The sequence below is a fragment of the Arachis stenosperma genome, chromosome 10 (genome assembly GCF_014773155.1).
Source record: "Arachis stenosperma cultivar V10309 chromosome 10, arast.V10309.gnm1.PFL2, whole genome shotgun sequence".
NCBI lineage: Eukaryota > Viridiplantae > Streptophyta > Magnoliopsida > Fabales > Fabaceae > Arachis > Arachis stenosperma.
This window is the reverse complement of record NC_080386.1, coordinates 11710609-11735035: the sequence shown is the minus strand read 5'-3', so window position 1 is coordinate 11735035 and position 24427 is coordinate 11710609. Positions and strand designations below refer to the sequence as shown.

Sequence of the window (24427 nt, the reverse complement as noted above, 5' to 3'; positions counted from 1 at the left end):
TGCGAGTAAAAAATACCATTGACTTTTTCAATTTTACTGCAAATATGTTAGTGACATTTTAACCAATTTTTTTTTAAATTCATTAAACTAACAAAACGAGAGTGCCACTTTTTATTTTCATAATTTATAAAAAAAAGTTAACCACAAAAGGGCAATGCCATTTTTTTATTATAAATTTTTTAAAAAATGTTTTTCTATGTAAAATGGCGATGTCGTTTTTTTTTAATTAATTCAAAAAAATTGCTTCACACAAAACAACACTAACGTTTTGTGTCTTTTGATCATAATAGTGTTAAACTCACATGAAACAAAAACAACGTAGAATACACATCTTTCAGCAATATCAAAAAAATTGAGCCATCATTTTCTGCTTTGACTAGCATGATTATAAACTTGGAATGAAAAAAAAAAAAAACATGTAAGAGAATATTTTCCAATATATATATAGTGGTTAACTCAATGTATTCATATAATGGACACTATAAATGACGCTTGAAACCAAAAGCTTTATCCTCTGAGCCGCTGGATAAGGCACTGAACAACATTGTAGTTTGGTACCAAGAAACACTTGGTACAAAGACCTTTATATAAAATGAGTCTATTTAAGTTGCACGCTACATGCCTATAATGTAACTAATCCACATTAGCTTAGGTTCAAAACCCATTAGTATTGTTTCTGGTTGTAGCCATAGCAATTAGCAAGCTCCTTTAGATTTTAATTCCGTTATCTTAAAGGTGCGTTTTCTGTATAAACAATATGGCATAAATCCCTTTCTGTTTTAGTTTATCACTAAGTGCCACCATGATCTAAATGCGACAGTTTGCAAACACAATCATGCTGTTAGTGCCCTCTTGCTACAGAACCACACCACTATTAGAATTTGGGATTGTTTATAAGAGTTGGGCTCACCACTACTTATTGAGCATAAACTAAACCATAATGTGTCTTTCTCAAAGCAACTAGAAAGTAAACGAGGGATTGTAAAAGCAAGAAGGTAAACATCATAAACTAAGTTTTTTTTTTAAATAAAAAATAAAAGAACAGGACAACTAAATCTCTGAAAAATTGTGTAAACCACTAATACATCTTTGATCTTTCTGTTAGTCATTCTTTAACTTCCGTCAAACTCATGCCTATATCTATATGTGTAAACTGTAAACACATGGACTTGACAAATGTCAATGGAGGACTAACTAAAGAATGTGACATGACCAACGTTAACAATCCCTAGGGACTCAAATGTCCTATTATTTTTTCAGCAGACGTAATATATTTCACAAAATTCTTCAAGGATTTAATTGTCTTATTAGTTATTACTCCTTTTTTTCCCTTAACCCCTGCGATTAAAAAAGGCACAATTCTATTGATGTCTCGCATAGAAATTCTATTAAACCCAAAAGTGCTCTTAATCAAGCGCAATCGAATACATCATAATACATAGTGCAAAATTTCTACCATAGATTGATAAAAGCAAAGCTGTTTCCTTGAAGAAATAAGTAACCATAAGACTCTAATCAAAAAGTGACATTCCAAAATCTTCATCGTCTTCTTCCTCAACCTTTTCTTCCTTCTTCGCTGCAGCCGGGGCGGCCTCAGCAGCTGGGGCAGCTCCTCCTGCGGGAGCAGCTGCAGCCACTGCACCACCTCCAACAAACACCGCACCACCCACAACCACCTGAGTAAACAAGGCCAAATTCACATCCTAACATTATTCATCAAGCATATTCACACAGAACAGACTGCAAATTGCACTTTCAGTTATACAGGAGAATGAAAAAAGGACAAAGGAACAAATATAATACACACAAAAACAGAGCAAAGGAAACCAGCTTCACTATAGCCGTAGAGCAGTTTTTCGAAAATGTGGTGTAGCACCAATATGGCAGCTCTTTGACAACACAGTTGATTTTAAATTGCAATCCACACACAATCCAAATTTAAAACCATCGCAGTTGCAGTTACCAAAACTGGACATAGTTGCAGGAGAAAACATGCTATATTATAAACAAGTCAAGATTTTAGGAGTGATTTGGATAAAAAGGCACAGGCTTTCACAAGACAGTTCTACTGTGCCTAAAATACTAAAACTATTATTATCGATTTGGTTCTAAACCTCAGTTTCACACCAGAGGCATTCCATTCTATTCCTATGAATCCTATAACATGACACACAAAACATAAGAATAACTTCTTACTCTTTTTTCACTTTAAAGATAGCTCATACTAGTAATTTCATGACACAACAAAATTCACCCAAAAAAAAAAAAAATTTCATTCTTAGTCCCTGAAATTTTGAAATATAAATTTAGTCTCTGAAGTCACATTTCACAGATCAATTTGGTCCCTAAAATGACCCGTGAAAGGACTAAATTGACCTGCAAAGACTAATTTATCAATGCTTCATAGAACTTACAATTTATCTACGATTCACAAAATCCATCAAATCATCAACGAAAATCAGCATGATAAAAACCTAATTAATCTTTTTTCCTAAAAAAAATTCTAAGAATCAAAACCAGCTAATAGAAACAAACAAAAAAAAGGTTGATTGATTCGAATAGAACATTCGAGAAGATGCTAAACGAGATCGAGAAAGAGTACCTGGAAAACGGCGGAGGAAGGGGTAACTATGGAGAAAGAGGATTGAACGGCGCCAGATGAATCGACTGCGCAGACGGCCTTAACGAGCTTCCGTTGGATTTCGAAGGTGTCGGAAGACGACTCCTCGATGTCGCCGTTATGCTGCTTCGCCGTCCATTCTCCGCCGGATTTGCGAAGCACGAAAGTGAAAACTCCCATTGCTGTCTGCTCTTTTCTTTTGCGAGGAAACGAAAGAAACCTTCTCAGTCAGTGTTACGCCTCTCTCGACTGCGGGTTTATTATGAGCTGGGAACCCTAATACATTGGAGTTAAATGACAGTTTAGCCCCTAGTTTCTGTTAAGGAAAAAATAAACGCCGTCTGTGGGGATCGAACCCACGACCACGTGGTTAAAAGCCACGCGCTCTACCGCTGAGCTAAGACGGCTCATGTTGGCATTTTGATTGTTATTTATATTTAACTCCAACATTATCATGGGCCTGTTAAACCCCATTGTTAGAAAACGTATTGACCTTCTGTTTAGATTTAGATCCAGAAAAAAATACATTTAATTTTATTATATCTTGTAAATATAATATTCAATATTTATTTGTAATAGTTCAAATGACATAATTTTTCTATACTTAATTAAGAGATTACAGGTTCGAATCTCCTATCTTTGGTAAAAAAAATCCTTACAGACCAATGCTCAAAAAACAAAGAAGATATTGAAAGTTAGGTAGCGGTTTTCCATCTTTGACAAAGAAAAGGTTGTCATTGTTAAAAAGTGTTTGAAAGTGGAGATATGGACACTTAACACATTGTTTTCGAGACAGTTTTTTATACTTTTGTGTCCATTTTTTTGGCATTGAATTCGATGGTTTTATAACGTTTGGACTATTAAACGGTCCCATAACAAAACATGTGTTTTTTAAGTTTTTCAATAACGGTTAAACGGTCCCATAACAAAACATGTTTTGTTATGAGATTATTTAATGGTACAAACGTTCTAACACCATCGAATCTTTTGCCCACTCTTTTATAAATGACAATGATGGACACGGAATTTAAAAGAGTGAATACGGACCTTTTTATAAATTTTGTTTTTCTTTTTGTCCATAGATATTTTTTATTATTCCACTATTAATCTTTCTTATTTTTCTTATTATGAAAAGAAAAATCAAATTTTAGATAAAAAAAATTTAATTTTTTAAATAAAAATAAATTTTGATGTGCAAAAACTAAGTTTTTTTCATGTAAAAACGGATTCTTTTTTAAAACTGATTTTTTTATTTAAAATTAATTTGGCTTATTAACCTAAATAAAATTTTTTATTAATCAAATTTAGATTTATTTTTTTGTTAATCCTAACCATATATATTTTTACATATTAATAATAATTTAAAAATAAAATAATTATATGTATAAATTTTATTTTAATATAAATACTATTATATATTTTTTTATTAAAATTTATGGTCAATTCAAACATTTTTTTTAAATTCCAGTTTGTAATTCTACGTACTCTTATTTTTTATTAAATTAGTTTGTACATCACATGTTTATTTTAATTATTTCATATAATATTTTAGTTTTATCCATATGTATTCAAACATAATGTTAGACATTAGATTAGTGTTTTGTACATAAGGGCTTGTTTGGGTGAGCTTCTTAAAAAAAGATCTTTTTTTCGAGTTATCTTTTTTTAAAAGATCTTATGAAAAAGTAAAAGTAATTTTATGTTTAGGTATCTCATGTAAAAAGATCTTTTTATTTATCAATTATGTTTGGGTATAACAATATAAAAGTACTTTTTGTTTATTTATTATATGAAAAACATCTTTTTTTTTAAGGAAAAAAGATCTTTTAAAAAAAGATGTAAATTACAGCTTCTCAAAAAAGATATTTTTCTGATTTTTCTAGTGCTTTTACTTTTACTACTAAAAATTTGCCAAACACACTAAAAAATAAAAAAAGATCTTTTTTCAATAGAAAAAGATATTTTTTTATCAAAATAAGCGCATAGTATCCAAACACAATACACAAATAATCATTTTTAGTGTCTCCATCCTATTATCTCTGTCTAGTATCATGTTCTGTCTCTACAAACAAACGCAGCCAAGAGACATGCGCGCGTGTGTCTCTTGATTAATGTCTTGATTTATTGTTAATGATAGAAGATATGTTAAGTAGATTTCAAGTACTCTGCTAAGGTTAGGCAAAAGTAATTCTAATTATTCAAATTTCACAGTCTCAATTGACTGATGTCGATCCAAACTCAATATGGCCACGAATGTTGTTCAGAGGCAGACAGAGAAGGAGTATGAAGGAAGAAGAGGATATTGTCAACGTTAATGAAAAAGATAATTTAAATTGGGGTAAAAAGATGTTTAAGAGTCTTCTCGGAAGGATTCTTGCAGACCGATCTTTTTCAAGAGACATCATAGACGCAACATGCAAGTTATATGGAGACAGTAAGAGGGGTTTAGGGTTACAGACGATGGAGGAAATCTATTTCAATTTTTCTTCGGTGATAATAAAGATAGAGAACACAACAATTAAGAGGTTCAAATTAGCGTTGACATCACAAAACCGGGAATAGTTGCTGCCAAATGCATCAGCCCATAATCGTGTTAATCACCCCATCTTATTATAACTGTGAAAAATACAACTCTGGTAACTTGTCTTATTTCACATTTCAAATTTTTGCAAATAATTACAAAAAAGGGAAGAAATTAGGCATCAGCAGTGACAACCATTTTTATTTTGTTCTTGGGACTGCAGCTTAGTACAAATAGCGCACTTCCATGCGCTTCAACCGCCGTTGATAACGCACCCTGTGATATTACCACGTCACTTCCACTCCACAATTCAGTGCCCTCACAAGAACTTAAGTCTGTGCCTGGAAGAACTTTAGCAATGTCTGATATCTGGGCAGATATCACAGTCTTCTGCTCATTTAGATTGAAGAAAGCAACATAGACTTCTCCTACACATAGATTATACAATATAATATAAAATAGTAGTTAGAAAAGATTGTTGAAAGCATAAACCAATCTAATTTGAGTATTTGACCAAGTTTTTGCTAACACCTACACGGGTAATATGGTAATATGCAAAATTATCTTTTGGCAAAACTGGAAAAGGGTAAAGTATGTTTTGTCATTGAGTTGTGATTTTCTTCAAAAATACTTATAATGTTTAATTTCATTCAATTTTCTCATTAACGTTTTCGATTTGTGTCAAAATTACTCGTAAACATCAATTCCATCTAAAACGTTAGGGATAAAACAAAAATATTCAAGAATAATTTTGACACGAATTGGAAACATTTGGGACTGAATTAAACTAAATGTTTATGGATATTTTTAAAAAACATTACAAACAAAAAGTATATTTTACTCTTTGGAAAAAAATTATTTTGTTTAAGTGCTTGTATTTTATTTTGGCAGCAACAAACCATTTCTTCCGGTTGCAATCCAAGAGCGAAGCCCATCGGAGTTAATAGTAGCTGCAAGAATGACACACTTGCTCCATGAATAATAAATATAAAAGGAAAGAAAAAATCACAACTTGAACAACTAGCACAAATCATAATCATTATAGAAAGTGCTTTCTATACATATATATACAGATTTTCACCTTTGACAGGCTCCATTGTTGCACATAGGCCAGAATAACTATTTTCCAGCGTCCCATTAGAGTTCAGTTCCCACATCTGTCAAAGACTGCATAACTCAGCTTCCAATAGAATCCACAAATATGAAGAAAATATAAAAAACAAGGCTATTTAATAGTCATAGGAGAAAAAACTAAAAATAAAAAACAGCAGGCATGATTGGGACAAAAATCGCAGTACACAAAGACATGATTATCCAGAGAAGAGTGCAGTAATTGCACATTGGCTAACAGGTTACGAGATTCTTACCCAGGAGTATTCCTAAAGGAAAAAAGGACGTGCATGTTACAGTTGTACAGATTAAGTGTGGAGTGTGGACTATATAATATACCTGATTTGCATCCCATTCGCACGGAGAAAATGCGTGTCTAACGAACTCGTTAGAAGTAAGCTTTCTTCTAGGAGAAGCATCCAAGCAAAATTTTATTCTATTGGCTGCAACTAAATGATATTTCCTTCCAAGGTTCAGTTGGGACAAACTCTCTTCAATACTGTAACCAAAATAGAACAATAATGATGCAGTTAGTAATAAGTAATAAAAAATCAAAGTTGAGCACATGGAACAGAGAAGACTAAAGCATGATTACAATTTGAAGTGAAGTTTTCTCTTGTTTACACAGAAAGCTGCCAAAGGTTTGTTTCTGAAAGTCCCTTTCCAACAGATCCTTTCAACATCTTGGTCAACAGTTTCACTAGTCCAAGCACTTGCCTTCGGATCAGAGCAGTTAGTGAGACCTAATGAATGTGTATATAAAGTCTTTGTTTCTTTGATATATCTTCTCATTTGCCCTCCAAGATCTTGACCTTCACTCCTCAAGCTTGTGATATAAGGAAACTGTCATCATAACAAAAGTGATATAATGATAATACTCGAGAAATGCTAGATAAACAAATCATTTTTACAACCAAGCCCAACCAGGTCTTTCTTCTTAAGAAAAACAAGAAGTGTGAACTCACGCTCACATGTGTGGGTGATTTTTGTTGTGCCAATAAGCTATTGGACCAACTTGGTTGAACTTGATTACCAAAATGACTTGTTTATGTAGCATCGCTGATTATACTGATTCGATCTCCCTCCCCAAAGAATAATCAGAAGGCTCACATGCCTCCATATTGTTTGAGCTAAAAGAGTTGATCTCCAGAACGGTAGGGTTTGTGATAAGGCCATATGTTGTCGGATCAATTTTTCGCAGATCCCCTCCATACATTAGGGGAGACTTTGCTATCGCCCAAAGTGTTATCTGTAAGTCAATACAACCAGTCAGTGTGTACTGATAATACATGTCACACATCAAAATTTGCATGACAAAATGGGAAAGCAACTTAATTGTGCTTTTACAAATACCTGTGTCTTTTGCTCTTCTAGATTGAGTCTACAATACCTGTGTGGACCTTCATTTACACCTACGGGATTTTGATGATCATCAACATTACCATGAGTATCATTTTTAAAACGAGTTTGTACCAATTATCAATGATAGATGATTTTAAACATCTTTTGTGTTTGTAAACAAACAGAATCACTGAACCAACAATATCTTCATATTAACAGAATAAATATGTCTGATGAGAATCCTCCATAGTTCTAGTGCTTTATGATTCGGGTATCTAACAAAAACTAATTTCTATATAATACCAGGATCTGTTAGCCATCCAAATGGAAGCATGTCCAAATCAGGCCAGGATTTCCCATTTAAGCCTGTTGCTCCTATCAGATTAGCAGTTGCAAAATCCCTAATTCAGAATTGAATAAACTAACTTTATTGTACAGCTGAGGATGGAGAAGCATCATTATTGAAAGGTAATATGAAGTGATACAATGCAAGCACCCAAACTGAAATAGATCAATTTAATAACCTCGTTACGTTGAAGTGACCTTTTACATCCCACCATGTATCCCAGTCATCTCCTGTAATACGATACATGTTGACCAGTCCAATGACATCCTTGGCCATGGCTGGGGTCACACTAGTTCCAGGAGACAAGGAATATACAATGGAGTGATCAAGCTTCCTTAGAACCTGAAATGACATGTCACATTGTAAATTGGTCAATGAATCTGCCAAGATATTTACTGATCAGGAGTAAAGGAAACTGCATAATACCTCTGATACATAGCTTATTTCACTTAAATCCAAGTCATCACCAAATACACAGTCATGTTTCACTGCAAGTATAAAACAAATTACTGGTTGCTAAATTTTAAATACCGTTGAGTAATTTCTTCATACATGAATAAACAAATATAATCTTCTTTACCTTTTTTAATTCAGAGTATCCCCTAATTAGTACATCAAAAAATAATCAATCTAATCTTCAAGATTTACTCACCTCTCTAACAAATGAAAACATAATCCATGGTTGACTATTTTTAAAAGTGTGGCCAAAAGATAATCTTTTTCTTAATTTTAGTTGAACCAGAAGCTTTGAAAATTGATATATGAAAACACTGACTGAAAGTTATAGAACCACTAAAATATCAACTCTATCTCACTCTTCCTAAACAACAATGTCCCAAAAACAAATAGTGCACATAGTGTATAGAAGGAAAGCTGATGCATTATATTGCTTAAATTTATCCGAGACATGAGTATGATGATATATCACATATATAAACTGACTATAAATTGTATCTCACTTACCAAAATCAACACCCCATGAAGCATACTGCTCATAAAGGGATCTCAAAAAAGCTTTCCCAGCTCCCAATGATGTATTTACACTCATGAAACCATTCGGCATCCATGCACAAGCCCTTGCTGGGATTGCTATGTCTTTAGCACCCCAAACTCGACCAGATTCTTGATAAGCACCTCCCTTATAAATTGAAAGAAGAGGAATTGAAGGTCAGCAACAAAATTTAGCTTAAGGTAAAAACAACATTCCCAAATCTTTTTTTCAGCGTGCGTATCAGATGTTAATGAATATATTACAATTTACAACCTTCGGTTATTTACCAAAGTAGGAAAGGATATAAAGTTATAGCAGAAACAAAAAGCAATACCGTTGCTGTATCTAGGATAGCAGTGTTTGCATTGACAGCTTGTGTGCTTATCCCTCTCATAACATGAATCCCAAATTTCAAACCCATGCTATGTACCTTATTAGCAACTTCAATGAACCCTTTTCCACCTAGGGAAGAAGGCCACCTTCCAGGGTCAGGAATCACTCTTCCCCATTCATCAATCACATCAAACCCGAGAGAATCATGTCCAGCCCCCTTGACTTTCCTTCTATACCAAAGGTAATCCACCACAGCATACTACAAGGGTTTGAATTAAATAAATCAAATGTTCATAAGATTGAAAGAAGTAAAAACATATTCAAACACATCAATAAGTGACAGTTCCATGGAAAACCTATACCTCATATCCATGATCATGTAGTGTTTGAGACACTATTTCAGCATTTTGTAAGAATTCCTGTTCAGAAACTGTCCAACAAAAAGAATCATAGGAATTCCAACCTCTTGGTGGGATGCTAGCTTGCTGTAGGTCATTTCCGGATACATTTTCAGATGATACACTGAAATGACAGACTCAGATATTATGTTTGAGTTATGTCTAATTGTTTGTAACATCTCAAAGTAATGGCAAAGCAAAGTCGCAAAAGGTTAAGTCAGTAAGTATTCAAATCAATGCAGCTTTTGTGATGCACTCCTCAAAAACACTATTAAAAATTTTAAAGCAGCTTATAAAATCAACCTTTAAACACACATATACACAGAGCATAGAAAGAGGTACTTTCTTGTTGTTTCCTGTTTTAAAGATTTTGTACAGAAGAAGCAGAAAACAGGAACAAGGCTACCTTTTTTTTTTTAAAAAAAAAATTCCCTTCACAAATTAAAAAGCAACGTTGAGTTGTCTCCATGTAACCCCAAGGGCACGGGTTCAAACTGTGGAAACAGCCAAATTATCAGGTTAGGCTGCGTGCATTGCGTTCTTTGGATGCGGCCCTTCCCTTAATACCGGATGCTTGCGCACCGGACTGTCTTTTTTATGAAATTAAAAAGCAAGCAAAAGAGAAAACAAACATAAACCGATCTCTGTTTTGTAATCTTTAGTGAAAGCAAAGTAATTACTAATTAGTAAGTGAAAATCGAAATAGAAAATAATGCAAGCAATAGCATCACTCTATCCATTATTTTTATTGGGGCACTCTACTATACAGATTGGAGTAGTATAGAGAGAATATAAATTCTTTTTATAGTTATTTTTTATTATTTTATTGTTATTCAAAATGTGGATTCTACCTTTATCAATTTTTCTTTCATCCTATTAAAGGAAACATCTGTAAACTTACATCTGTACCTTATAATACACCATTTTTATTTGAGTATTCGACAATACTGATCGAGCAGAAACATCACCTAAGAATTAGTCACTAATCATGTTTGATGTAAAATAAAAACAAAATAAAGTAAAAAAAACAAAACAAAAGAAGAATCCCGTGATAACAGTAACATACCTCTGAAAACAGAAACAAATAAGAAGGCAGATAGAGAGGAAGGACATGGTGAAACACTTGATTCGCTCACTTTTGTTAATCAATCAATCTGCGACAGAATTAGCAACATGAAGCAAGGGTTAATGATGAGAGCTTACGCTAAAACTGAAGCAGTCCTAACCCGTAAGGAAGCACTTCTGGGAAAGGGAAACCTATCTGCTGCTGCTTAGTGGTCACTGCTTGGAGCCTTGAAGTTTCAACTTTCAATTCAATTATTAAAAAATTAAAAAAAATAAAAATATTTTTTTATTTAATTTTCTTTATTATTGGATAAGGTCGTTTGAAGAGTGTGCAGACTGAGCAGACCGGTTAGATAGAGTGATGATTTGGGTTGAACGACTTGTTTTGGTGTTGAAGAAAAGTGTTTTGTACTTTGGTTTTGGCTGGATATTTTGGTTGAGTCAACACTTGAAGAATCTGGGTGGTGATTGTTGAAGCTTGAGAAATGACTAACGAGAATAACGAGCGCCGGCGCGTGGGCGCACAATCCCCGTCGTAGACTCGTAGGTGCAAATTGCAATTACAACCTTGTCAAGCGAATCGAATAACCTATGAAACAAGTACACTTTGTTAAATACTATACTTATTGATACTTATTCAATGTCAATACATGTAAGTTGTGTTCGATTATATCTTAATAAAAAATAAAGAATTATGTTTTTAATATATTTAGACAAATTTAAATATTATTATGTATTACTATATTCAGCTTTATTTTTAAAAATAATATATATTATTATTTTTAAAATAAAAAATATTTTAAATATTATATATTATTAAAATAAAATATTAAAAATAATTACAAAAGTTAATATTTTAATATCAACAAAATAATAAAATATCATTATGATTTATTTAAAAAATATTTTATATTTTATGTATATGTGTATCTCCATATTTTATAAAATGTTAAAATTCGTATGTCATCGTATCTTGTATCGTGTTGTCTATTGTGTCCGTGTAAATGTTCCTGCATCATAGTAAATAGAGAAAATTATTATAAATGACCGTTAGGAAGACTTAATTATTAAAAAGGACTTTTAATACCAAAATTATTAAGAATGACCAAATTTTTTTATAATATTTAAGAAAAAGAACTAAATCTTTTTATAAGAAGATAAATATATTCTTAACTATTTTTTATTTATTTTGTATAATCTTTAATATATGCTATTTGAGTTACAATGTTATATAGATATTTATGAATATTCACTTGGGATTAATTAGTTAATTAATTTAAAAAGAATTACTCTAAAAGATTATTAGAGAGATTTAATTATTAAAATATTAATTCTTAACTATTTATTTATTTATTTTTTATAATTTTTATATTAAAATTTTTTTGCTAAAATTTTGGTAATTTTTATTATTTATTTATTATTTTTATGATCTTTTGTCTTTTTTTCGTTAGGTAAAGATCATAAAAATAAAAAATAAATAAAAATAAATAAATAATTAATAAAAATTACTAAAATTTTAAGAGAAATAAAATTTATCAATATAAAAATTATAAAAAATAAATAAAAAATAATTAATGATATATTTATCTCCTTATAAAAGGATTTGATTCGTTTTCTTAAATATTATAAAAAGAATTGATCCTTCTTAATAATTTTAGTATTAAAGGTCCTTTTTAATAATTAAATCTTCCTAACGGTCCTTTAGAGTAATTTTCTCTAGCAAATAACTAATAAAAGTTATTTGGAGGATTTTTTCTTAAATAAATATTTTAATTCTTTTATTTATCAAAATAAAAAATTTATGTTTTTAGGTCACATTACTTATTTCGTTTATACTGTTCTATCTACCGGAGTCTCTAGTACAAACTCTTCATTATCAGAAGAACCACTTTTATCAATGTTGACAACATATTTTTCATCCGACATTTTACTATCGACATTCTGTATTACATTGGACTAGCACATTGCCAGAGGCGGAGCCTCATGTAAAGAAAGGGGACAATGGTCTCCCTAAATCTCGGTTTTCTTTTTATAAATTATATAAAAATTTTAATTTAGCTCCCAAAAATATTTAGTTTAACCCTATCTTTTATATTACAAAATTAATTCTTGTTTCTCCTTAAAGCTTAGTCTAGCTCTACCCCTATACATTGTAAAGGTCATGGTGCAAGAGGTGGGTCATCTTGGACAAAATTCGATCACCACCTACGTCACTAACTTTTGCAGAAAACTCCATCACATCACTTGCTGGGCTATAATTCTTCCGTGGACATCAAACATCAGACGCACGTGATCATCGCCATCTAACCAAAAAACATGAAATTGAAATATTTTACTTTTCATCGGTGTTAACAACTTATACCCAACTCTTTCAACCTCTTTTGTTCCGTTAGTACCCAAGCTCATTAATATTAGGCTCTTTAACTTAGACAAAGAACCTAATCAACGAGTGCGTAATAGGTTAAGACTATCACACTCGAAGATAACCCAATCATCACTGTTTTTCATGTGACAATTAGAATATATATTCACAAAAATATATTTATTACTAGACATTTTCACTAAACCTATGGAAAGAACAGAGAAAAAAAATGGGTCAGAAGAAGTGATATATGTTTGTGACTAAGGCTAATACTTACAAATTCTTTTATAACCGATTTAAATTTGTTATACTATATCTCACTTACAGTACAAATGAAGTTATTGTGTCCAATAAATACATGCATATCTTATTTAGATTGTAAACGAAATACATTAAGATTTTCGTCTAACATGTGTCACATGTACACCTATTTTCTCTATTTAAAAAATATGTATTATTCTATTTACACCGTAAACAAAATAAATAATATGAAAACTAAATTTTCTCCAAATTATATATTTCAATAAATAAAAGAATTAAAATATTTATTTAAAATAAATTCTTATTTAAAAAGTGAATTCTATCATGCTTTCTACTATAATTTTTAAATGGTTTAATTTATTTTTAAAAATAAAAAATAAATATTTAAAATTTATTAAATATTATCTATTTAATTTTTTTAATAAATTAGGCATAATATTTAAAAAATACTGCTACACATACAAGTTTTTTTGGCATATAAGTCATACAAGTTAACCCTAACCCAACAAAATCCACTTACGCACATGAAAATCACGTTGTTTCTCTTTGTATCCTGTGTTTCTCATCTTCTTCCACATCTTCCTTCTTCTTCTCCTTCTTCTTTGCATTTCTTCTCCTTTTTCTTTGCGTGTTTCATCTTCATCGTCGTTTTTTTATTACTCTTGTTGTTGTTGCATTTTTTTTTCCTCCTCTTTCTATTGATTTTGTAACATTATGTATTTTTTTTCTTTGTTTGATTTTTTCTTTCCAAAAAAAATTATGAGAATATGAAATAAGAAGAAGTAGCAGAAGATGATGAAGAGGAAGATGAAGAGTTTTGAATTATACAGAACTTATTAGCACACATACACCGAAAATTCTTAAACAATATAATCAAATATCTCCGTGTTACATTCAAATTTGTTGCAAATACAGAAAAATATTTATTCTAATGCTGCATTTTTTTCTTCTTTTCTTCCTTATTTCTTTCTTTCTTTTAGTTGAATAAATATAAATTCATCATCTTCCAAGTAATTTTGTACCATTATGTGTTTCTTCTTCTTCTTTGTTTGATTTTTTGGTTTTTATTCTTGTTAAGAGAGTAAAACAAGAAGAAACTCAAGAAGATAAAACAAGAAAAAAAAAGATGAATAAGAAAAAAACAGAAGATGATGATGATGATGATGAAAAAATAGAAGCAGCAGAAGATGAGGAGGAAGGAGAAGAAGAATTTTGAATTATGCAGAACTTATTAGTACACAAACACTGAAAATTCTTAAACAATACATTCAAATATCTTCGTATTACACCTAAATATCTGTGTTATACCCAAATTTGCTGCAATATAGAAAAATATTTTCTTTAATGCAGAACTTTTACATTACATTCAATTCAAACTATCAACGATGAACAATAATTTTCACAAAAAAACATTATTTACCTACAGAATCATAAACTACTAACGAAAACATTAACTAGAATCGAACCACACCTCAGCCACTTGATTGGATTCAAAATAATAATCAATTTCATTCTGGTTCAATTGACAATATGAACTTGAATTATTCATTATCTTTAATAACGAGATAACTAATGATGGAGGAGAAAGAGGAAAAGGAAGGAGGAGAAGAAATTCCAATAGAAAAAGAAGGAAGAGGAAGAGGTGGTGTTGGTGACGACGATAACGAAAGAGAAAGAAGAAGAAGAAGAACGTGCAGTAACGGCACAAAAAAAACGTGCTGGTGAATATAAATAACTTGTATAGACTTGTATCAAAAAATGATTTGTACGTGAAGAATAATACATATTAAAAATATCATAGCATTCATGTATTTTTAATTGCTATATTCTATTAAATTAATTATGCGTATTAAATAAAAATTTAGTTAATTATCACATATATTTAATTATTTAATTTTTTTGGTAGGCAATTGACATATATTTAATTATCATCTTACTGTTCGTGTGTGTATATATTGTATTTTATTGTATAGCCATCTGGATTAGGATTACATATGAATTTGTTTGTCGTCCTTTCTTGCCACTGTTATGGGTTTCTATATTTTTTTTTTGTTGTTCTTCCACCTCTTATCTCTCTCACACACGCACACACAAATATATCTATGTTATGGTAATTATGATATTTTATGAAATATTGTTAAAATTAAAGTAATATTTTTTTATTATTAAAATTTTAATTTCTATCTTTAAAAATTTCATCTTTTGTGTTCTCACCTTTTGAATGTATTGAAAGGATTGAAATTTTATATCTCATAAATAAAATTTTAATTTTAATATGCTAAATTCTAATATCCTAGTCGGTATGTTAGATACATGAAAAGTCTTAGATGTGTGAATTGTTCCATGTTTTACAAGATCCGACCTTTGAATTTGTCTAATGGATTATTGTTAGAGACTTAAGGTAGTTTATTATGTATAATATTTTAAACATATGATCTTATTAAACCTAAATGTTATATGGAGTTATTGACCATACATTATTATTTATACTTAAACAGATTTTTGGAAAAAGAATGAATCCTTTTAATTTTTATTAACAATTGAGGAAGTCAAGTGTAATTTCTCATTATTAATTTTATAAATGAAAACAAAAATAAATATGAAAGAGAGAGTAATAAAGGGTTAGAGATCATATTTTATATTCTCATTTTTTTTAACAATTGAAAAAATTTACTCCTTTTAGAAATATGATTTTTTTTTTAACAATTGAAAAAATTTATTCCTTTTAGAAATATGATGATTACTTGATAAATTTGGTATTTGAACATGTGTTAATATTATTTTAACAGATATTTGTTTGAGTAATATCCTAGGACCATAGGAGACTATATCCATATCATTTTATGAAATTTGTTTCCAGACTTGTTAGAAATAAATTTCCTATGATCGGATACCATGGCCAAATTCGTTCATGACATTAATTATTTGTATAGAATATAAATTAAAATATAAAAATTATATAAAATAATATATAAGGCAATACATATAAATATATATAAATTCCGAATTTCGTAATTTATTTTTAAAGTATACTCTCTTTTAAAATTTCTTGCGCTAATTTAGAACTACAGTACTTTCTCGGGAGTCGTGACTTGTGACAAACACCCCAAAGATTCACAAAGGTAATTTGCTGTTCCATTTGCCAAATGTTTCAGATGCGGGCTCGTGATAGACCATTAAGAATACAGAAACTTGGCAACATGTATAATTCACTAATGATGTACACATTCTTCTGTTAGTACAAAGAATATCAATTTCTTTCGAGGATGACAAGAGAGGGGGCAGGGGAAAAAAAGGGAAAGAGAGAGGGGGAGGGGAGGGGGTCATGTGCATGTTAGACAAAAAGAAAAAGAAACTATCATACCGGTGTACGGGCGAATATAACACCTAGAGGACAACCAACAGCTGAGTCGAGTCTCGGGTCCTGCAAGCCATTATCTTCACTCAAAATTTCAATTACTTTCCCTCCCACCTCGGCGTGAATTAATTAACCCCAGATCAGATTCTCACGCTTACCCTGTGGATAGAACTCGTAACTTAGATGGTATATTCCTTGCAAATGCATCTTTGAGTGAAGTCTGAGAGTGTAAAGTATATATAGGGAAGTCGGTGTAATCAGGCTTTGCACATGCAAGGAGTCAAGGGGTTCTCCCAGAGGTCATAGTTGGGGAAAGTTTCTTCCGGCAATCCTGTCCGCGTTTGATGAGTAACGACCACATCTTCAACAAAGGTAGCCCAACCCATGTATGGATCCCCAAAAGACTTGGACATTAATCCTTTGTCAGGCTTGATTGATTTTAGACGGTGACCCATGTATCTACGGGCGCCAATGATCAGCTTAGCAAAGTTGCCTCCATGGGTCATCACAAACACATCTGACTTCAGGCATACCAGGAAGTCAAGAGCTGCAAGGCTCGTCACATGCTTTCTAAAACCATCCAATTCCTCTTTAGTTGCCAACTCCTCCTTTGTAACCTGTTAACGACAGTGGAAAGTACTATCATACTGTATCCAAATGTGAAACTATAGAGGAAAAAATTTGATATATTAGCTCAGTTATATCAAACAAGTTTATATAGAACAAGAACAATGCATCCTAGCTTGATAGCCTCATTACAGACTAGAATCCCATGTAACATCTCTAAAACATTAACAAACAAAAATATCAAGAATCCAAAACATTTTTGAACTCCAAGGCAGTACCATGGTCATTGTTTTTAATTCACATAATAGTTAAGAGAGGCTTTACCAGATTAGGGAACATATTCCTCAGCGGAGCCATCCGATTCTGTCCACCATAAACTTGTCCAGAAGCGACATAAATTTGTGTTTCCTTTGGATAGCCCATAGCACGAAGTATAACGGCCACTTCTCCAGGCTCTAGAGGACACCGTCCCTCCTTTCGCTTCTGTAGAGCCAATTGCCATAAGTGGGAACCATTCTGCATTTTCATAAAACGCAGTGTGAACATTATCCTCCAACAGAAAGTTCTTGGTTCTTATTTCGATATTTACTTATGAAAAGGAAAAAGAAATATTAGTACTGCACCTTATACCGTCGAGGCCACTCCTTTTGTCTGTATTCTGCCATTTTAGCTTTCTCTTCTCTTGTCCCCACAAAATCACAGAACGATAGGCCTACCATTCCTTTCTCAAATCGAAGATGCAGAGCCCTGCTCATGTTTTAAACTGTTATATCACTGATACAACAAATGCACCCAAATTCAGCTACAAGAGGATCTTGATCACAAACGATACATACATATAAGGATTTGAACTACCAGTTCGGTTTCTCATCCTTGAGGCCAGTAAATCAGCCATTTGCTCTATATCAGGGAGAAATTTCAGAGCATGATAATTAACCCTACATCTCAACTTGTTGATTTCTGGAGGAACATTGTCATATCTGAAATAACAACAATGACAGTGACAACATGAATTACATATAAAATAGAGGTGTCTAGCATATAAATCATCCACAACCTACCCCAGCCTATCAACAAAAGGTTTTAGAGCCATAATCCTTTTCTCCTTGACTCGAGGCAAAACATTGTCAATGTAAAATTGTGCAGGCGCATATTTTGGAATGTTCTTTACAGTCCTCCTGAAAGACAACACAACTTTTATGTTAGTCAAAGAAATCGCCACCAACCACCAAGGCATCAACAATTCATGCCAAGACACAGAACAATCTAGTTTGGCATGCATCATCGTTAATGTTTCCTACAGCTAAAAAAAAATAAACAGTTTAACAAAAAAACAAAAGACAGAAAAAAAAGGGGGGGGGGGGGTATTTTACATCCATACATGAACACATCACATCCCTCCTCCAGCCAAAACTATTATCAACTTAATTAAGATATGCTTAATGAAAGAGTCCACCCATAGCATTATTTGGCCATAAGGCCAGCATCTAAACCAATTTTTTTATGCCAACAAGTCTACGATCAAAACAGAAACCATAGTAACAAAGTGATATTGGCTGTTTACATATGCACACCTTTCTTAAATAGCAACTTGGGATTTTAATATTTAACAGACTCAAGAAAGAAAAGAAATCTATCAAACCTTATACTACTGAATAGCTCTGTCTTATCAGTAAACCATTCTGGGATATCACGGACTATACGAACATCATATTTCAGGTAATCTATGAAGTGATCCACATCAAAAATGTCTTCAAATTTCCTGCAAGAAAAAAAAGTTTCATCATGGTCCATGGTGAGGACCATCTAAAAATTTCTTAGACAAAACTTTTAAAAATACAAAAAACAACAAAACTAGTGAGGAAGGACAGAAATACAACAAGCAGTCACAACTCACAAAAGAGTGGCCTGAGTTTTAGTAATTAAAATCTATTTAATTTTCAGAATGAAGAAATATGATATTGGTGACACATACATGTACATACAGATGCTTGGCAAATCGATAGTGACAACTAAACTTATTAAAACACCATAAGAATACTTTTGGAAAAGAGATCTCACGTTTGGTCTTTCCAAATCTGGTCTTGCTTCAAAACAGGCAAAATAAGTGTGGCATTCATTATTTTGGCCACAGCCACGGCATTGCATATCTGCGTTTTGAAATATGAGCCAAAGCAAATCATTGATAAATAATTCTAAAACTTTTTACATATAGCTAATTACAATGTACAAGACAAGAAATCAGCATCACATATCAGTAAAACCAACTATAAACGCAAATTCTAGTTGTTTTGCAAGTCCATTAAATTGGAAACATTAGTGCCACACTACTAGTTTAAAGAGTCTCTGATGATCTTTGATTATCACTTGGGCATGAATATCCAGAATTCATATTGTCATATCAAACTCTGCAATTGATTCTATAAATAAATTGCACCATAAAAATCAACAAGTATGCAAAATAGAAAATAGATATTGTCCTTATCTTACAGTTTTCTTTGATTTTATTCCTCTCAAACAGGTTAAAGAAGAGTAGGTTCACATATTTGACAAATAGCTGTAAAAAGAACTCTCTACTAGTACTAGACCATACTAGATAATAGAGGCAATGCAAACAAAAAGGTGTAAATAATAAAATGAAATAAGTCATGGTGAATTTTGGAAGAAGAAAACAATATAGAATATATTGCATCACAACTTAAACAACTTAGCCCATACCGCAATTCTTTGTTGGTTTAGACCACCTTCAGCATGGATGAATATGTACCCATTTGTTTCATTTTCAGGCGGAAGCTCTACATAGAGGTGTCAAAGCAAGATTAAATTGCAACGAAAATAAAGCAACATTGCACTAATATGAATATATACCAGTGTAACATATATGCAATAAATAAGCAACACTATATTAAGAAACAAGTTAAAATGCTGAGTACTCCATGGAACATAGACTACAGATATAGATAACTCCTGTGTTATAAAGTTCCAATTCAAGGATTCAGAAAATATTACTCTTTCTTCCTCAAAGAACAGCGAGAGCATCACACACACAAACACAAAAATATAAAAAAAGAATTGTTGACAGATCAATTCACTTCGTAAACAAAAAATTTGCACACCAGTGATAAGTGATAACTAACAAAATCTCATCACATATTGATCCAACTATCCTTTTTGTGATTCTAGTTATAGCTATTGCTGAAAGTCTGCTGATGCTTCATACAAATGAAAATTGCATTAAATTTCCCTGACTTGCAATGCTAATGAGATGGTCAATGCACATATAAATATCGGAATCAGGTTTTTTAAGAAGAAGAAGAGAAGAAGAAGAAAGGGGACCTTCTATAACACCATCCCTGCGCTCAGCACAAGGCTTCCAAGACGTCGTGGACGATAAAGGATTTTCCCACAGAGACGGCGATTCTTTGACCTGAAACCAGTACCACACAAGCTGTGAGAATCCACGTAACAGAAAGAGACAGAAAAAACGATTCATTTAATATGATGGTTCATGATAACTTACGTGAGGGCAGTGAAGTGTAATCCCATCCTTTTTACACAAGTAAGGAGCATTCTACAATCATAAAAAAATTAAAAATGAAAATTCAAAGCCGAATATCAACAATAAGAACCAGCTCAGCTACTATTTACTCAAATTACTTTTAAAAAAACGAATCGATCATCGCGGAATCAGAGAGAAAAAGTGAAACACAATGTGTTGAAATCTGAGAGGGAAACTGACCAATTTGTTGACGATTGAGAAGAGGGAGAGAAGGCCAACGAGGATTAGAAGCAAGGTGCAGAAGAATGAGATCCTTGGGGAATGGAGAGGATTGGGAACCCTAGGGTCATCGCCGAAGAAGGAAGAGAGATACTGTAGGGGACGATACCGGTCCTTGAGGGAGTGGCGGTCGCGTTCCTCGTCGTCGTCGGGAAGGTGGTGGTGATGGTGGTCGGCGGTGGCGGAGGGAATAAGAGGTGATGAATCGGCATCGCGCTTCATCGGAGAAGAGGTTGCGCGAGGGCCGAAGGAGGCTTGGTGTCTCAGCTCCGCCATTACCCGACCCGATTTGATTATTGGGAATTTCGATAGATGGTCGGACTGTCTCTCTCTCTACACTGTACTGAATACTGGTAATTATTAGTGTTACCTACTTCTTCAGAGGGAAGCACCGAGGCAATGTTGTCTTGTGTTAGAGTCCATAGTCCATACTGCGTGCTTGTGGAGTGAATTCAGATCCAAATCGTGCTTTGCCTGTGCGGTCTTAAATTCTTAAATTGTTTCAATTGTCCAAGGAGCAAGGGCGTCTCGGTAATACCTGTATCGTGTGTGGGCATCAATGTAAAAACAGCAACCAACAGTCCTGCATTTGTTTTTTTAAGGAAAGGAGTAAAGGACATGGGATTTTTTTTGTAACCCATAAAAATTGTACCGAAGCTCCTCAAAAATGTTATTGAATTTTGTTTATCGATAAAATATTTTTAAATAATTTAAAAACGTATAAAAAAAATTAATTGTATTTAGAGATATTTTTTATTAACCAAAAATATTATGTTGTTCACTTGTCAATATTAAAATTTCACTTGTCATATAAAAAGTTTATTTTGTTATATTACTATTTTTCATTAATATAAAAATCTTAGTTCACATTCACTAATATGTATTTTTGTCATAATTTTTAATAATTTTTTTAATAAAAAATAAGCAAATTTGAATATGTGACTTCTAAATGAATATGAAATTATACCATTAAGTTATAGTTCATTGACAAAATTTTTAATAATTTGATGACATCTTTATTGATAACAAAATTTAAAAAAAAATTATTAACAATAAAGGGTGTGTTTGGCAAATCCGTTTGAAGAGAAAAAACACGTTTAAAGTTATTGAAAGTTTTAATTTTTTGTTTGGCTAACTTTTGATTTGGCAACGCAGAAGTGATTTTGATGTCAAACCCAAGTTTGCCAGAAACAAGGCTCAAGATTCGGTAGTCTCAAAACCTTTTGACCACTTAATGGTCCATTAGAAAACATGTTTTTAGAGTTTTTTAACAATTGCTACATAGTCCTTGAACTAATTTTAATTACAAATTAATCTCATATATTTTATTTAATTATAAAAACTGTTTTTTATTTTATAAATTATTATTTTATCAATTATCTATTATATTTATTAACAATCAAATACAAAAACAACAACCAATTATATCATCTATTGATCCTAATAAAGCTTTTGGCCATTCCAATCGATTAAAATATTAACTTTGATCTCGTGACATTCGTCCATGGCTTCCAAATCGTGTTTCCTTGAAATTCAATCAATTGGTTTATCAAAACAATCGATTGAATTGTAACTCAATCGATTGAATTACAGTGTATCACAAAACAATCGATTGAAAGTTGTAAGATAGAATGATTTTCGCTTAAACCAATCGATTGTTTATACTTTCTAATCGAATGAATGCCCAAAAACAATCGATTGTTTTTGTTACTCAATCGATTGAATTCACGAAAACAACATGGATTTGCCAAATACAATCGATTGGAAAGTGATGACATTGAAGTTTTAGCCAAATTCAATCGATTGGTAATGTAATCCAATCGATTGGAAGGTGATGAAGTTGAATTTTTTGCCAACTTCAATCGATTGTTAATGCTACCCAATCGATTCAATCGATTGGTAATGCAATCCAATCGATTAAAAAGTGATGACATTGAATTTTTTGCCAAATTCAATCGATTGTGAATGTAATCCAATCGATTGAAATTTGAAATGTGCTATGTATTAAAGCAGATAATACATTCAAAAGTGAATAAATTAATAATTAATGTAAATTTTAAAAAATTGAATAAATTTATATTTATTTTGATTACATTCAAAAATGAATTATATGTATTCTTATAATCAAGAAATATACTTAACTTCTTTTATAATAAATAAGTTTTTCAATAATTTAATTTATTAAAAAAATCTCATCTTTTTATTTATCCTACAAAATAAAAATTCATATTAATAGTTTTGAATAAAACAATTAAAATAAAATATAAAAATAAAGCTTGAATTAAAAAAATACAAAGTTTTCAATCTAAAAATATAAAATAGTTAAAAAATAAAAAATTATTTAAATATGATTTTTCAAGACACTCTATAACTTAGATGAATAAATATTATTTTTAAAATGAATCATGATATATTGATACAAAACTTATTGTGTGTAAATTTTTTTAAAAATTAATAAACCTCTCTCGTTAATAACAATATTGGAACTTAAATTTGAATGCTAATTGATATTATATATTGTGTAAGTACTTAGTGTATATTAGAAAAGTACGTTAATAATTTAAAGAAAAAAATTATTAGTGTAAATTTTTTTTAAAAAAATTAATCCTTATTGAACTATTCTACTTTTATTCTTCAAAACATATCTTAATAAAAATATTTGTAACAATAATTTACATCTAATAAGAATATCTTAACAAGCAGTTACATCATTTTGTCATGGGTTAATGCAAAATTTACAGAACGTGAGTACGTGATTGAGTATGTTGTTTTAGATTATAAACATAGGGGTAAAATAGGAAAAAAATAATCGACACCAAACCCTCTATATTCCTAATATAAATTGTTATAGATAAGTATAGTTTCTTAAAATTTTGGGTGTCCAGGCCACTACTCGCCCCCTCTAGGTCTGTTCCTGATTACTAGCTAATTAATTAATAATAAAAAATAATAACATCTATTTACTTTTTAGTATTTCTCAATTTTTGTGAATTAATAAAAGATAAAAAAAAATATTTTTTCTTTACACAATCAATTTCACGAATAAAGTATCAAAACAAATAATTGCAAAATTAAAGATTATATTCACTGACCTCGATTTTGTAATTAAAATGATGGTTTATTTTTTGAACACTACAATGAAAAACTTGATTGGACCTTTGCTAATTACTGCAACGGTGATTAACGATGAAGAAATAGTGGATATTAAATAGACGGATAAAAAATTAAAAAAATTGGATATTGAGTAGATGGATGTTCCAAAGAAAAATAATTAAATTTTTTATAATCAAAGAAAATGATACACGATTTCAATGGTGGGATTGAATAATTAGTGATGGATTATTCACCAATTTATAATGTTAATATTAAAGGAAAA

General features: G+C 31.4%; 3 protein-coding genes and 1 non-coding gene across 5 annotated transcripts; all 4 read right to left on the bottom strand.

Moving 5' to 3' along the window:
- Positions 1-1344: 1344 nt before the first annotated feature.
- LOC130954378 (60S acidic ribosomal protein P3-like) lies at positions 1345-2884 on the bottom strand. The gene is made up of 2 exons (XM_057881117.1): positions 2603-2884; positions 1345-1676 (listed from the first exon to the last, which is right to left on the bottom strand). Exons 1-2 carry the CDS (start codon positions 2798-2800, stop codon positions 1512-1514), a joined length of 363 nt encoding a protein of 120 aa, XP_057737100.1. The 5' UTR covers positions 2801-2884; the 3' UTR covers positions 1345-1511.
- Positions 2885-2955: 71 nt separating this feature from the next.
- Positions 2956-3027, bottom strand: TRNAK-UUU (transfer RNA lysine (anticodon UUU)). The gene has a single exon. It is a non-coding gene; the product is annotated as a tRNA-Lys (tRNA).
- Positions 3028-5211: 2184 nt separating this feature from the next.
- LOC130955748 (uncharacterized) lies at positions 5212-11326 on the bottom strand. 2 transcript variants are annotated; one of them, XM_057882705.1, is made up of 15 exons: positions 10727-11326; positions 10570-10628; positions 9625-9784; positions 9264-9521; positions 8902-9076; positions 8365-8426; positions 8117-8280; positions 7896-7993; positions 7605-7663; positions 7366-7500; positions 6847-7094; positions 6591-6750; positions 6223-6298; positions 6041-6091; positions 5212-5569 (listed from the first exon to the last, which is right to left on the bottom strand). In XM_057882705.1, exons 4-15 carry the CDS (start codon positions 9348-9350, stop codon positions 5316-5318), a joined length of 1569 nt encoding a protein of 522 aa, XP_057738688.1. In that variant the 5' UTR covers positions 9351-9521; positions 9625-9784; positions 10570-10628; positions 10727-11326; the 3' UTR covers positions 5212-5315. The 2 variants fall into 2 exon arrangements, with proteins under 2 accessions (XP_057738688.1, XP_057738687.1); XM_057882704.1 differs by lacking the exon at positions 10570-10628 and having other exon boundaries at positions 10727-10814; positions 10887-11326.
- A 5035-nt stretch (positions 11327-16361) lies between these two features.
- LOC130956579 (protein PECTIC ARABINOGALACTAN SYNTHESIS-RELATED) lies at positions 16362-21593 on the bottom strand. Its single transcript, XM_057883624.1, has 11 exons — positions 21013-21593; positions 20794-20844; positions 20610-20700; positions 19992-20068; positions 19335-19423; positions 18916-19035; positions 18335-18451; positions 18110-18253; positions 17897-18020; positions 17598-17789; positions 16362-17323 (listed from the first exon to the last, which is right to left on the bottom strand). Exons 1-11 carry the CDS (start codon positions 21325-21327, stop codon positions 16964-16966), a joined length of 1680 nt encoding a protein of 559 aa, XP_057739607.1. The 5' UTR covers positions 21328-21593; the 3' UTR covers positions 16362-16963.
- Positions 21594-24427: the final 2834 nt, after the last annotated feature.